Genomic DNA, 15763 nt, shown 5'->3' with positions numbered 1-15763 from the left:
TTGGGTCTCTGTTTGACTGACTTAATCCTCCATATATTTTGCAATTATCAGTAGATTGCAAATCTCTGGATGGATTTGTTTTTCTTTTGGTATGAGCTGCTGCAGGCTTCAGGGTCTGAATTTATTTAAACTGCATCCTGAACTGAGTCTGAGATACTTACATTTTTCATGCGCATCACTGCACAAAGCAAACAAAAGAACAAAAAAAGTGTTTTTCGTCTTCATCCACTCACCTCGCCTATAAAATCGACGTTTATCCTCATGATTTTGCGGGAAATTGAGGAAACTTAAAGACAGCCTGCAGATAGACTGGAGATGATGTCTCACTGTTGCCTCCTCTTGTGATTACGCCCCCTGCTGGCCCTTTTGTCTCTGCACTCTTTTACTCTTGTTGCATTTTTTTCTCTCTTCTCTGTCCTCCCTCCCCTTCCTCTGTTCCCTGGGCAGATATCATTAGCACCTTGAGGCCAGATGAGAAGGCCGTCATGACTTATGTGTCGTGTTACTACCACGCGTTCTCAGGCAAGCAGAAGGTGAGAAATGAAATGAAGAAAAAAAGAAAAATCCCCAAACAGTTACCGGACACCTGCCAAACTGGCTGGCAGAGAATGACAGAGTCGTTATTTGCCAGCATTCATGTTTTGGCCGCTTACATGTGATATCGTGATTTATTTCTAAAGTACTTCTGTGTAAAAGGTTGAAAGATTACTTTTGTTTGGAGTAAATTTCTCTCATTTGCCAGCATTTCTGTTGATGCTGAAATACAAAAATCTGAATATATAAGGCTTTCTGAGAGCTTTGAACTGAACAGAAAACTACCTCCTGACTCGGCGTTTTAGCTTTTTCCAGCTCGTTGTTTTGGTTTTCCGCATCATGTGCGGACTGTCTTGGCTCAGTTGTTGTGTCCAGTTTCAGAGGAAAGCTGATAGTAAGCTGTAAAAGCCCACAGTATAACCTACTCAGAAGCAGACAGCAGCCAGGTGACGTTTGTGACCAGCTTGTGAACACAGCGGAGCATTTCGTGGTTGATAGAAACCAAGACTGAGATAAAAAGAGCGGCGGTTGGACTTAACTTCACGAGGTGGGAACAAGCATGTCTCCACATGAATGATGGTGTTGCCGGGCGTCAAATTAAGCAAGTGTTGGCTAACGAGGTCACCTTATCAATGTGATAAATTATGTCAGTGTTACTTAAAAACTGCAGTTTGCTCATCCGACAAATTTTGGTCGTGTGGTAAGCAGAAAGAAGAAGAAAATGTCCCGTAAGGCAGTCAGAGAACAAGTCATGGATGGAGTATTTACGATCGATTCAGCCCTCATTTTGAGACATTAACCAACCCAAGAAACACACACAAATTTACATTGCTGACATGTTATCTCCGAGCAGACCTGGTGAACTTCATTTCATGAGCCTCATAGTTCTATGACTTCATACATTTTTATTGTGGGTGGCGTCGGTGGGAAACCAAACTCTGTTATTCAGAACCTCCTTATCTGCCCCCTTTCAGCAGCGTATTGATCCTTGATAAAGCACACACCCTTTCTGCTCTGCCAGCGTAACGTTCCTACTCTCAGTGGAATATTTTATGCCAAATACAAGCCACATTCAAGATCTCTGCAGCGAACGATAAAGGCTTATCGCACACACACACACACACACACACACACACACACGCACACACACGTATATACACAGGATATCCACTAAGTCTCCTGTACTTAAAATCTTTATTAGGATCCACTACTTAATGGAGCTCTTGAACCTCCTGAGGAGTCCGGAAAGCACTGCTGGTTGGTTTTACAGGGCTGGCGAGGGTTTCACAGAGACGCAGGGGGTGGAGAAACAGTTAGTCTAACACGTCAGACTGGATCCTCCAGGGCAGCATCACTCTAATTTTTCTCACTTTAACTTTACAAAGAAAGGTCACACAGTTTGTGTCTCTTATGCATCATGTTTATAGTGAGTCCACAAAGATAGTAATTAATTTTTTTTTCTCTGAAAGTTAAATATCTGATGATCTTGAAGGTTTTGCCATCCGTCTAGATCAAAACTTGTACAACACAAGAAACAATTCTGGAAATATACTTTGATTTCCCAAATGTACACAATCCCGACCTGAAATGAGTGCTAATGTGGCTCCGTATACGCTGGACGTGGATGCGACTTATTATGGTTTTCCTTACAATGTGTCCATGTTCTCAGCTTGTTTCTGCTGCCCCCCGAGTGGCTCAAAAAAAACCCCCAGATATTACAGGTTTAAGCCCATAGATGGATGTTTAAAAACATTATGCCCTCACTAAATATTTTTTGATTGCTGGCCAAAACAAATTCTTATGATGATGGAGTTTCAGGATTTAATGATATTTTCAGATCTCGGCTACACCTTCGGATAAATATAGCTGATAATTTAACTTTTTAATGTTGTTGCTGCATCATACAGAACAATCCTTGTTGTGCAGTTGAAAGTCACTGGAAATACCTTGAGGACTGTGGAAAGTGTCGTCAGGAGCCCTTCTGAGGGTTTGCCCTTTGATTAAGCCTCAGTGATAACAGATGAGAGGATCAAACCAGAGCGAGCTCCTCTTTGGCTGCATAGATCAACTGTGGGATCCTTGCAGTTTCTTCTCTCTGCTGCCTCTGATGTCAGGACAAAGCAATTCATAGAAAAGGTCCTGGCTGTCAGGGCCTTCAGTAAACAGGCCCAGCGTGCAAACATTTGCTCAGAGAAGCACGACCTGCACATCCTGGCTCTCCTTTTAAGGCAGCTGGCCTGCTGCTCCTGGAGGAGCCTCCGGAGCATGTCTCAGACCGAGCCAAGTTTCCCCCGTGATCTTTTGACAAAGGAGGCTGGAAGCAGTCCTCTGAGTGGGATGTCAGTCTCTGAGCTATGAAATGCAGTGGGAGGGAGATTCAAGCCTGTCTTACTGTGTGCGTGCAGTCGCTGAAAGGACACAGCTGCAAGGTTACACTGTCTTTCAGATCAACTGATTTCTAAAGATTTTTAGGGGTGAATCAGTAACAGTGTAGTTAGCAGATGGATTTCTTTCTATGATATTACACGAGGAGCTTTGCCTTCCACACTCTAAACGCTGCCGGAAAGTTTTGTATTCAACTGCACTTCTGCATATCTTCCACACTTTGCGCATGTTGCTTAAATTTCTTCTTTACGTTCTCCGCTCTGTTCTGTTCTTGTTTTCAGTGAGCTTCACTCTTCTTGAAAGCCGACGGGTTAACTTACTACACGTTGTCATGGAAACTCTGCGTTGCCAGTCTCGTGATGAAGACTGACAGGCCTTGTTAAGGAAGTGTTGTGACATGGACAAGTCCCTCTTTATCCCCTCTGGGCTTTTCTTAAATTCTCACAGGGGCCTCGCTCTCCGTTTCACCGCTGACTGTATGTAGGTTGGAGAGGCTAAAAAAACGTACTGTACCGTACACTGCTGCTCTATAAAAAGACAGGAAGAAAGGCGCCCCTACAGCTGACGACTCACACAATGTGATTTGTCCTTGTTAAAGCCCTCTGAGCTGTCGCTGTCGCCCTCCAGAGTCCCTCCTGTTGGAAATAGATATTAGATTATTAATCTCAGGTGATCTTTAGGTGACCTTCACAGGGTAACGCACAAGCCCGGGCAGCATTGCAGAGAATTGAGAGATTGTTTTTGCTAGCTTTCTGCATTGTCACTGATCCATTACTTTATCCCCAAAATGACTCATTAGGGAAATCTCGGAGTGTGCGTGTAGGTAATGGAGATGAATGTGCACAGTTAAATGGTGGAAGTAAATCTGAATGTGAAATAATCCATTTCAAGTATCCAGTATTATACTTGAGTAAAAGTACAGAAGTACCAGCAAAATATACAAACGGCAACAAAAGTGAGAGCAAATGTTCTACAGAAAAAAGGCCCCTGTGACTGATAGATTACTTTATACGATGTTATTAGATTGTTAAACTGATGGATGGACTGTTGTTGCTGTGGTTTTGTCCTGGGAGTCGGGCCCCCTCAGCAGGTCACCTGAAAAATCTCATTATTATATGACTGGAAATAAGAAAAAGTTCTGCGATGCAAATTTGGAGCCACTGGTTTAATGTTTAACAGCACTTTATATTTTATTAGATCATCATATGTTGTTCCGAGCTCTCACTCGGCTCTCGGTCTCACACCGTTTCTCCCCTCGTCCTCGTCATCCAGGCAGAGACGGCGGCCAACAGGATCTGCAAGGTGCTGGCTGTCAACCAAGAGAATGAGCAGCTGATGGAGGACTATGAGAAGCTGGCCAGTGATGTGAGCACACCCCGATCTTTTCCTATAATTGTCCTGCACCTCCTCTACCCTTCTGTCTCCCCGCTCTCCTTTTTAAGCCTCCCCCCTTCAACCCCAGGGGTGTTTGTGCTCCATGCAGGTGCAGGGCCAGGACCACAAACATGGTCGATCGAGGTGAAAAGGCAGCCAGGAAAACACTGCTGGCTCAAGCACTGAAAAAATATCTCACGAGTTATCGTTCCCGTTTTTGCCAGTTTTAGCTTATTTACAGAAAACTGCAAATAATTTAGTCTTGAAGTCATTTTCCAAAAAAAACGTATTTACATTTTTAGATCATTGGGGCTATTTTGTTCGTCGTTCAGGAGGCATTTGATTTCATGACTTCACTTCAGCGATATGAAAATAAACCAGCAGAGACGTGAAAGTCTCTTGATATTAGCATTACAGCCGAAACGATTTGTTAATCGGTAGAAAATTAACTTAGAGGCACCTTAGTGCACATTTGTTTTAAAGGCCGTTATTTGTGTGCTGCATTTAGGTGTCTGTGGGATACTCAGATACCTGAAAATTTCACAATCCACACTTAAACATGCCATTTAGGGAGACTTTTTCAAAAACAATATCTGGTAGTAATAGTTTGAAGATGGAAAGTGATCAGCTGCACCGAAAATAACACAGAAATTGTACTAAATGCGATAAAACATGGGTATGGTCCTAACTCAGACAGAAAACGTGCTTAGAGTTACATTTGACTGAATTGAACGACAAACCAGCAAGCTAACCAACGATCTCAATCTGTGTTCTTCTTTTGCTGACACACATTAATTACATCCACCTCACACCTCGTCTGTTTCCCCTCTTCCTTTTGCCTACATTTGCATGGTTCTCCATTTTCTTTCCCTGAACGGTACTTCTTTCTCCTCCATCCTCTTTCTCATATTCTCACCCTTCAACACACACACACACACACACTTGCCCACACACCACCATCATCATCAACACCCCAGCTGCTGGAGTGGATCCGTCGCACCATCCCCTGGCTGGAGAACCGCATGCCCGAGAACACCATGCAGGCCATGCAGCAGAAGCTGGAGGACTTTAGAGATTACCGCCGCCTCCACAAGCCGCCCAAAGTGCAGGAGAAGTGCCAACTGGAGATCAACTTCAACACCCTGCAGACCAAGCTGAGGCTCAGCAACAGGCCTGCCTTCATGCCCTCAGAGGGAAAGATGGTCTCGGTAGGTCACAGCAACTCGTGAAAGTACGTACTTTAAAACCTTTAAGTTCCCGATAAAAGTTCCCGGAAAAGTTTGAGATCCAAAACTGCTCTGTCCAAGACTGTGAAACTTTTCCGGTCATAAACAAATGATATTGTATGTAGTTTCTTTTCTGCACTGTGTATGAGGTGATCAGATAAGTCACACCTGATAAGCACATCTATGATAATATTTCTGTTTGTGAACTCGCCAGACATCAGCCGTACTATTTTTTGTACCTTTCATCCAATCTTATATCAACTGACTGTGTGTAAAGATACTGTGAAGATAAAGGGGTCAAATGAAAACCTGCGGTATGCTAACCACCCAGCATCGACAGGCGCAGGTATCGACTAGCATTTAGCAGCTAAAGAGCCACATGTTTCCCCCCTGCATCAGTGGAGAACTCGGCCAGCTTAAACAGAGCTGAAAGAAAGCGAATGTTTGACTCTCGGCCATCAGGTGCACAGCATAACCCGACCCTAAATGTGTTTAATATTACTTTGTATCTGCTGGGTGTTTTCAGTCACCAACCAACAACTTAATAGGTCAAAAAACTTAGCAGCATATACTTGTGAAGTAAAAATACGAGAATCCTGATTTAATCACATTGCCTTTCTTAGGTTTTCCTCTCCCTCTCTGTGTTTTGGCACAAATTCATTCTCGAGTACTCTCCTTTGCCTCAACCAGGACATTAACAACGCCTGGGGGAACCTAGAGGGAGCCGAGAAAGGCTACGAAGAGTGGCTCCTCAATGAGATCCGCAGGCTGGAAAGACTCGATCACCTGGCGGAGAAATTCCGTCAGAAAGCAGCCATCCATGAAGCTTGGACTGAAGGTACGGAGTGTGTGATTGGAGCTGAGAAAAACACACTGCGTTAATATAAAGGTCCAGCTCCTGTGTTTTAGTCTCATGGGCCTCAAGCTGCCCACAGCAATGTGAAATTACAGCCTGTGAACAATTTTGTGCTGTTGGCTTGTTAAAATGCAATATGTAATTGTTGTTTGTTTTGGTATCACTTAACAAATGCTTTACACAGAAAAATGTCCTTGTTGATGGATTTGAGATACATTTTTTTAACTATCTGAGTGTGGTGCATTCTCTGCGTCGCCCCCTGCAGGCAAGGAGGACATGCTGCAGAAGCGTGACTACGAGACGGCCTCTCTGTCAGAGATCAAGGCCCTGCTGAAGAAACACGAGGCCTTTGAGAGCGACCTGGCTGCACATCAGGACCGTGTGGAGCAGATCGCAGCCATCGCACAGGAGTTGAAGTGAGAGACGATTAACAAGAGCCTGAAGCCTGATCAATAATGGGATAGAAGAGGCTGAGGGATGCTCTGTTGAAAACAACAGAGTTGGTGCTGCATTCAGGGCATGATTGAGAATTGATTATTGTCTCTTTTCAGATTCAGTGGCCCTCTTCTTTTGTGGTTATATAGATCGTCTCTCTGTCTCACTTTGTGCTTTTGTTCGTGGTGATTTCAAATGTTATTCATTCTCAGGAACAGAAAAGAAAATAAATCTAACGAGTGACTCAAAGAAACCCTTTTGGGGCTTATAAAAACATTTCACACCGGAAAAAAAAAAAAATAATTAGACAAAAACCAGAATCCCAAAGACACAGAGGGATCATAAAGGCATTAAAGTGCATCTAAAAAAAGACAATGGCAAGAAAAAAATCCCAATGTATCCTAATGTGAATGCAAACGGCTGCGATGAGGATAATTATAATGACTCTTTTGTTCCCTGGTCTGTTTGTGCTCCAGTGAGCTGGACTACTACGACTCCCCCAGTGTAAACGCTCGCTGCCAGCGGATCTGTGACCAGTGGGACGCACTGGGAGCTCTGACCCAGAAACGCAGCGAGGCTTTGCAGGTAAGACGGGCTGAGAAAGACACTCTGTCATAACCCCAAGAGAATTCAAAATAAATGAGTTAGTGAGGAGTCAAATTTCTACCAACTGTGCTGGTTATCCCTGTTTCTAAGTTCCCTCTAATAATTGACATGAAAGTGTGCACAGTGAGAGGCTGTGAAGGTGCTCTTTGATTAGTCCAGTCTACCTTGAAAATGCTTTAAAGCTTGGAGATTTGGCACTTGTATTTGTAAAAGTCTGACCGCAAATGCGCCTGGATGCCACAGTTCTTCGAAGCCTCTGTGAATTTCTGTGGTAACGTTGTTTTTTTAAATGCCCAACAGAGAACTGAGAAGCTTCTAGAAACCATTGACCAACTGTACCTTGAGTTTGCCAAAAGAGCAGCTCCATTCAACAACTGGATGGAGGGCGCCATGGAGGACCTGCAGGATACCTTCATCGTCCACACCATCGAAGAAATCCAGGTGAGCAGGGAGGAACAGAAGAGACTTAATTTACCCCAGAATCGATAAAAATAGTAACATGCAAACACTTATGTTGCTGAGCATGTAAAGCAAACATTCTTGGAAATGTGTTCTCTGCCTTCCTGCCGAGAGTTAGATGGGAGGATTTATGCCGCTCACAGGTGTGTCTGGTAAACGCAAAACTACAGCCAGCAGCTGTCTTATTCTTCCAAAATTCCCAGAGCTAAAGCTATAATAGCTAGCATAAAAAAAGAAGATTCTGATCATTAGCATTTGTGTTTTTGGTGAGATTGTATAATACAGAGCAGAAACCAGACTCTCCCAGTTAGTCGTACATTTAAGTTATGCAGTTGGAAGGAGTAAATTTCATGCGTTTGTGTGTTGCGTCTCAGGGATTAAGCACAGCCCACGACCAGTTCAAGGCCACGCTGCCGGAGGCTGACAAGGAACGCCAGGCCATCCTGGGCATCCACAATGAGATTGCCAAGATTGTGCAGACGTATCATGTGAATATGGCTGGCACCAACCCCTACACCACCATCAACCCACAGGAGATTAACACCAAATGGGAGAAGGTAATTAAAATCAATCATGAGCATGAAAACACACACGTCAAAATGGTTTGTAATCTTTATTTACCTGAGGAAGCTCTTGTCCAGCACTTCTCATCTCGTCTGCACTTTACAGCCAGTGCAGTACAGCCTATGAGGGACTCAAACTAGCCCATAAAAGCTTCCACCATCCATCAATTAAACTTATCCCTGGGCCAGAATGATTCTTTATGGGGGATCTTGAAAGTTAAGTTTTGGCTGAGGCATTAACATAGTATATAAGTTCTGGAACGTATAACGTGGAAAACAGTTGTTTATAGAGCATACGTGGCAGGAACAATTTATTTTCTTTTTTTCTTGTTGTATTTCTAAAAGAAGTTGTTCTTACAGTTAAATTAAACAAGCCTGGCTGCAATAGGGTTCATTTTTTATGTTCAGATGCAGTTTTATGAAAAAGGTGAAATGCTGGCATGTGGGATCTTCATTGTTATGGAAAACAAAGGAAAAACAGACATTGTTGAGTGTAGGTTTCATTCTCTCCTCTCCTTCAGAATCACATTAATGTGTGTTAACACGTTTGGGTTTTCCGTGACTCTCCTGCCTGCTGTAGGTCAGGCAGCTGGTGCCTCAGCGCGATCAGGCTCTGATTGAGGAACACGCCCGGCAGCAGAACAACGAGCGTCTGCGCCGACAGTTCGCCAACCAGGCCAATGTCATCGGGCCCTGGATCCAGACCAAGATGGAGGTCAGTGTGAGCAGAAGTGACCACGTTACGAGTTCAGAGTGAGGCCAGCGTGGCAGCGAGGGCAGCGCTGCACTGTACAGCGTGTAATTTAGTTTTGTATGTAGTTTTGGTACATTTTTGAGTTCAGACTGAATCTCAAACTGAATTTTACAAAGTCTGTGAGGTATTTCAAAAATACAGATTTTAAAATAAGAAGCACTAAAACATTCTGAGGCCATTAATGTTTCTCTCACGCGGCCATTGACACGTCCAGAGAAGTATTTTTGGGTTTATGAAATCCACCGAAGGTAAAGCGATACACACCATCCATGTCTTATACGTATCCCTTTTAAAGGGTGTCATAACCTGTGAGCGTGTTCCTGCAGGAAATTGGCCGCATCTCAATCGAGATGCACGGCACCCTGGAGGACCAGCTGACCCACCTACGCCAATACGAGAAGAAGATCGTCAACTACAAGCCAAAGATCGACCAGCTGGAGGGAGACCACCAGCTCATTCAGGAAGCTCTCATCTTTGACAACAAACACACCAACTACACCATGGAGGTAAAACCTGGAGCATCCAGGGAAGGTTGACGTGCTCATGTGACCTGGTTGAACGCTGTGAACACTTCTTGTGCAGTTGTGCTGGTGTCAGATGGTTTGGGTTTGCCACAAAGAACAAAGCAGCAGGATGTTTAGACAGCAACAGAAAGTCTTGGAGCGTTTAATACTGAACTTCTCTGATGCTGCGATTTACCATCCAGTCTCCAGTGGACATAATTAACTTTCTGGCTCATCACTCAAATGCTGGGAAACTATAAACCCCTGCCTGCCAAGAATTATTTTCTCTGGACAAAATAATTCATGTGAATCTTGTTATTGAAATTCGGCACGTCAGCTGACCCATTTTCAAAGCTGTTACGAGGTGTGTGTCTAGTATTCGCTTCTGTGCAAAGCATTTAGCAAGCAGACAAGAGCAGATTTAAAGTTTAAATGCCAAATTTGCAAATGTTTTGTCTGCCTGCATATCTCTGGCCGACAGAAGCTGAGCTTGTTAAGCACTTGACTTTATTCTTGGCTTGCTAACTAGTTTCATGCACAATCAGTCATAAAATGTGTTGTGAAGGTGTTAGGCTGACTATTTGTGTCTTTGTTTTCTACCCGAGTTAATGGACTGTATATATAGAGAGAGATTTTATCAGGTTTTGTCTCAGTGTTCTGAGCTGCTGAGCACAATGTTTCCAGGTTCCCCTCAGTAAATAACTTGTTAAGATGAAACTGATTTACACCTGCTGAATGACAGGCTGTAAAAAGTTGTGAAGAGTCTTTTTCCTGTTATCCCTCAGAGAGACAACATGAGAACAGAACATCTGCTTAGAGTCAAAGCATTCAAATTAAAATGGCAGCTGCCATTTGACGCCGTTGAATGTCAGAGATTCCTGAATTGTCCAGATGCTGTAAAATCAGTCCATGAAGCTTGAAACAGACATTTTACTCTCAGCCACCCGAGGTTAAAGAGTGCAAAAGCCAACACCTCTGAGACTCCTCGTCTCTTCTTCTGCCTTTGTGTCTCCCTGCAGCACATCCGTGTGGGCTGGGAGCAGCTACTCACCACCATCGCCCGCACCATCAATGAAATCGAGAACCAGATCTTGACGCGAGACGCCAAGGGCATCAGCCAGGAGCAGCTGAACGAGTTCCGGGCTTCCTTCAACCACTTCGACAGGGTCAGTACTCGTGCTGAGTCATGGTGCAGACGCGAAGGCGAGAAGACGTGTTGCACGTGGTCAGCTGTGTGCATCTGCTTTGTGCTGTGCAGCGAGAAAGGAGTGGGAGCAGAAAGGTTTTGTGTTGTGAAAGGAATTCATTCGTTAGACGTTTGGGGGAGAAGGTTGCGGAGAGTTGGATGACAAGACTGATGCCACTCTCATATCTGTCTGTTATATGAAACATCAGGGGCCAGTTAGCTTAGTGTTTAGCTTAGCTCATCTTCCCGGTCAGAGGCAGTGACTTCCTGGAGTTTGCTGTTTATTAGTGAGCTTTGTGAGCGCTAAGTGCTAAGCTAACATAATCATCTCCCGGCTCTAACTTTACATTTGTTGTGCGGACACGAGAGTGGCGTCAATCCTCTCATCTGAGTCGCAGAGCGAAAGCGAATGTGTATTTTCCCAAAATTTCTAACCACTGTTTTAAAGATGGTTTTAATAATTGCTGGCATGCAAAGTCACAAGTTTGTTTTTCATACATTCAGACTGCATCAACAAAGCAGAGAAGTTAAGGTGAGAATTTATCATTTCTGGGTTTGTGACGTGGTGTCATGCTACCCGAGGTGTGGCTAACAGCGGTCCTTTAACAGCCCTTTATGCAGAAAGGTGCGCACAGCCAGCGTACAGTTTGTGTGTGAAATGCATCAGGTTGTGTGCTGACCTTAAAGCAGCCGGTTGAAAAGGGACTTTCAGTTCAGTGACCCAACATTCAGCTTTCAAAGCTCGAAGGGCTTTCAGGCATATCGGGGAAAATGGGGGCCGTTGCCAGCCAAATCATTCTATTGCAAAATACAAGAATGTGCTCAATTAAAAATTAAACACAAAGAATGGAAATTGAGCCTGTAATTTATAGCACAGGTAGCAGAATATATTTCCACTGAGCCCCCCCACCATAGATGAGTTTTCATTCAGCTTCCTCTCCGCCTCCTCACTCCAGCTGTACTGCTGACTCCGCCGTCACCTCATGCGTGTTTCCAGAGCTGCCCTTTTGTTAATCAATACGTGAGGCTGACGGCTGGAGTCAGCAGGAGGACCAACTGCCGACCTGAACTTGTGCTTTTGTTTCATATTTCATATTCAGGTTTCAGTCCCCCCAAGCCTTTCAGCTTGGCGTGTGTTAGGGGGTCTGAGGGGAAGGCGAATCGAGCTACAAAGGCGGATTAATCGGATGCTTTAGAACAAGGGAGAGATTTATTTTTTCATTTTGATTTGAGTTTGATGTGGAAGAACTTAGTCTGTTTATAGTCCGAGTCAGTGTTGAAACGGTCAGTCGATTAAGTGGGTTCTCCATCAGCAGAAAATAAGTTGATCATTTTATGTTCGATAAAGTCATTTATCATGCAGATAAGTCAAACATTTGCTGATTTTAGCTTTGATTTGAATGTGTTTGGGTTTTTCACTGTTGGTCTTACAAAAGAAAGCTTTTTGAGAACAAGTCAGTTTTTCTCACAGTTTTATAGAATAAACATTTAATGGATCAATAAAAAAAATCAACAAATTAATTGAAAAGATTAGTTCCTTAACTGATTAGATCAACATAAAATTGATTTCTGTTTTGATGATACATTAGTTTTTTAAGCAGGCAAATAAGTTTTTCTGTGACATTAAGCCGAATTTGTTTGGGATTTGGATTTTATTTGAGATTTCAGGCAAAATCAATTTTAAGATGTCACCTTAGACACTGTTTTCTGTATCTTATTGGCCTACAGCTAATAGAACAATTATTACATTCATTAATAATAAAAATAATCACTAGATGCAGCCAAGGTCTGTATTTCTGTGATGTGAGTTTATGGGAAAATTGTTATTCAAACTGTGGGTTAAGGAAGCGTTTTGTTTGATGCTGTTAAATATAAAGAGAGAGAGAGAAAGAGAGAGAGAGAGAGAAAGAGAGAGCGAGAGAGAGAGAGAGAGAGCGAGAGAGAGAGAGAGAGAGAGAGAGAGAGAGAGAGAAAGAGAGCGAGAGAGAGAGAGAGAGAGAAAGAGAGAGAGAGAGAGAGAGAGGCGAAGAGACACTTTTGTGATGTTCAGTACATGTGCCATCGGCGATATGAATAACCCCACCACAGGGCCTGTAGTCTGCCTGCCACACTGCACATTAACGCCTCTGAATGCCCTCGCCCAGCATGGCAGCACTGCTGCCACCATGTGGTCACCTGCCAGATCCTAATGAATTTGCACTGTGTTCTCTGTTTTCTACCTTGTGCATGACCCTCTCCCTTCACCCCCTCACCTCCTTTTCTCCCCCCGTGCATGGTGCACTTCCTCCACCCTCCTCCTCCTCCCCACCCCCTCCTCCAACACCACCTCACCCACCTCCTTGTACCACCCCCGTCCACCCCTTCACCGTCACTGACACCGCTGTATGTGTTGCTGCATGGCCTGTGGCCCCCGACGCCTCGCCTGGCACTGGCCCTCCACACCCCAGGACCACTCGGGCACTCTGGGCGCAGAGGAGTTCAAGGCCTGCCTGATCAGCCTGGGCTTCGATATCGCCAACGATGCACAGGTACTTAATCGTTGCCACGCGGCCGCTGTGAGAAGTTTAACTTTTTTTCTTTTTTTTTCTCGTACTTTTCCACCTTGTATTTCTATTTCCCCTCGTCTCCTTCTGTTCCCACCTTTACTGCGTATCCCTCCTCCTTTCCTAAACTTCCTCTGTGATTTCCCACACCTTGCAACACCCACACTGTGGATTGTTGTGACTTTCTTCCTGAATTCAACTCTTTCTTCATGCTTTACCCTCCCAATCTTTTTCCTGCGCTGTTCCCTGCCACTCGACATCTTTTCCTTCTCCTGGTTTCGTTTGTCCATCGCTGACCTTGTAGAAGAGATCAGGAATCATGGATGCTGAAGACTTCAAAACCTGCCTTATCTCCATTGGTTACAACCTGGTAAAGCCTTGAGCACTCTTCCAGTACGAACGTGTGTTTGTGTGTGATTAATGAGACCAGTCGGAAACTGTAACGGATAGACGTAACCTGTGTTTATTTATTATTTATCGTTTTAATGTTTGTGTATCTTATTTTACATTTTAAAAGATAGTTTATATTCCATGAAACTTAATTAAAGGAAGTAAAGTTTTCACTCATCACCTTACCTGACATTAATTTAAAACACACTGTGTGTTTATTCTAAACAATGAAGCAAACACAGTAATCTAAGTTGTATTTCTGTGCACTTGCTGTGTGTTGTATTGTGTTGCTGCGGCGGCCGTAATCACTGCGACCAACCTTCACAGTTCCTCTCTGTTGCCACCAGGGGGAGAACGAGTTCTCCCGCATCATGAGCATCGTGGATCCCAACCGAATGGGCATCGTCACCTTCCAGGCCTTCATCGACTTCATGTCCCGAGAGACGGCCGACACGGACACTGCCGACCAAGTCATGGCCTCCTTCAAAGTTCTGGCAGGGGATAAGGTACAGCGTTTTGTTGTCCCGTCGTCACAGAAGAGTAACAATGAGGCAGGGCAGAAATCCCCTTTGTAGCTTCTGTTTGAACAATGAATACATTTTAGGGTTTTCTTTTTTTTTTGGTTTAAAAGAGTTTAAATCTATCGGCAACAAAGGACCAAAAGAAAGCCAGAAACCACCAGAAAAAGGAGAATCCAGAGAACTTTTCAGGTGGCAGATTGTTCTTAGTCAGCGATCGTTTAAAGATACATGAAGTTTTTTCTTTCCTCTAAAATCCATTTTATTTTATTTTTATTTATGTGTTTATCACTCTACAATTCTAACGCAACAAATGCGATTTTATTTTCCTCATCTTCAACAGAACTACATTTTAGCAGACGAGCTGCGCCGGGAGCTGCCTCCAGACCAGGCGGAGTACTGCATAGCCCGCATGGCCCCCTACACCGGCCCCGATGGCGTGCCCGGGGCCCTCGACTACATGTCGTTCTCTACCGCTCTGTATGGAGAGAGCGACCTCTGAACACTCTGTCGTCAGTCGTCCTGACTCGGGACCACCAGCCTACCTGCTCTGATCACCGCCACGTCCTCTGACTGCCCCTCCAGCACACCCCTGTCCTACTCCGCTCACTTTTTGTATGTCTCTGGCCTTATCTTTTTGTCACTATCTTCTGTCTCCTCCTCCTCCTCCTCCCACCTCTCCAGCCTCTCCAGCCTCCACTCCACTGCTCCCTCACACTCTGTCTCCGTTGTATTTGCTTTCCATTGCAATGCAGCAGCTCTCCAGGTTTACAAAGAGGGAGAGAAGAAAAACTTTTGTTTCTGTTTTTATTTTCTTGTTGTCATTGTTTTTCTTCATAAAATGAATAAAGTTAACATATTTTATTATACTGAACAAAAAAGGTATTTTTCTTCACCTGATTGAAAATAAGAGACAGAAATTGTAATAAAGAAAAAATTGCTACACAGTCTCTCTTTATTCTGTTTACTACAGGAATTGTGGCTTTTATGGGTGTGGCTGTTCAGTTTGCATGTCATCTGACTCTCTGATCCAACAGCTTAGGGCAGTTTTAGTAAAAATGTAAACATTTATATCATAACACACTCACTAAAGTGATTACAGTGAGTACAGTTACCTTAAGTTAGTGATTACCTGGATGAAATGTAGACACTGGTGGCAAAAATGAGCTGTGGGCCCCGACTGACTCAGACTCTGTGTAGGCATGTGTTTTGTGTTTAGTAGATTAATCACAATTTATTTGGTCAAACACACAATATAAGCACAATAAAGACTTAATGATAATACAGGTGTTGCTCCGAGACCGATGTAATTTGTTTTATACCTGGAGAATTTAGAGGGCCTTTGTTGCCCCATTTGGGAATTCAGACTTCCGCCCTCAAAGGTCTAACTGATGTCAGGCACAGCGCATGCGCACAAGCTGCGGTGCAAAG

General features: G+C 43.9%; 1 protein-coding gene across 6 annotated transcripts in view; it reads left to right on the top strand.

The window, feature by feature from the left end:
* The window catches only part of actn1 (actinin, alpha 1), a 48709-nt gene extending 33427 nt beyond the window's left edge, over window positions 1–15282 (top strand). For 2 of the 6 annotated variants that reach the window (XM_046413031.1, XM_046413036.1), the window contains exons 9-21: window positions 4192–4284; window positions 5271–5501; window positions 6210–6357; window positions 6641–6791; window positions 7287–7395; window positions 7717–7857; window positions 8250–8432; window positions 9019–9153; window positions 9519–9698; window positions 10715–10861; window positions 13329–13409; window positions 14162–14320; window positions 14676–15282. In XM_046413031.1, coding sequence (XP_046268987.1) covers window positions 4192–4284; window positions 5271–5501; window positions 6210–6357; window positions 6641–6791; window positions 7287–7395; window positions 7717–7857; window positions 8250–8432; window positions 9019–9153; window positions 9519–9698; window positions 10715–10861; window positions 13329–13409; window positions 14162–14320; window positions 14676–14834 — 1917 coding nt within the window. In that variant the 3' untranslated portion in view covers window positions 14835–15282. Of the gene's footprint in view, window positions 1–447; window positions 534–4191; window positions 4285–5270; window positions 5502–6209; window positions 6358–6640; window positions 6792–7286; window positions 7396–7716; window positions 7858–8249; window positions 8433–9018; window positions 9154–9518; window positions 9699–10714; window positions 10862–13328; window positions 13410–13728; window positions 13795–14161; window positions 14321–14675 lie in introns of all 6 variants that reach the window. The other 4 variants (XM_046413034.1, XM_046413032.1, XM_046413037.1 and 1 more) reach the window with 4 other exon arrangements.
* The last annotated feature ends 481 nt before the right edge of the window (window positions 15283–15763 follow it).

The sequence above is a fragment of the Scatophagus argus genome, chromosome 15 (genome assembly GCF_020382885.2).
Source record: "Scatophagus argus isolate fScaArg1 chromosome 15, fScaArg1.pri, whole genome shotgun sequence".
Taxonomy (NCBI): domain Eukaryota; kingdom Metazoa; phylum Chordata; class Actinopteri; family Scatophagidae; genus Scatophagus; species Scatophagus argus.
The sequence above is the reverse complement of the archived record's forward strand: the minus strand, read 5'-3'. Positions and strand labels throughout refer to the sequence as shown.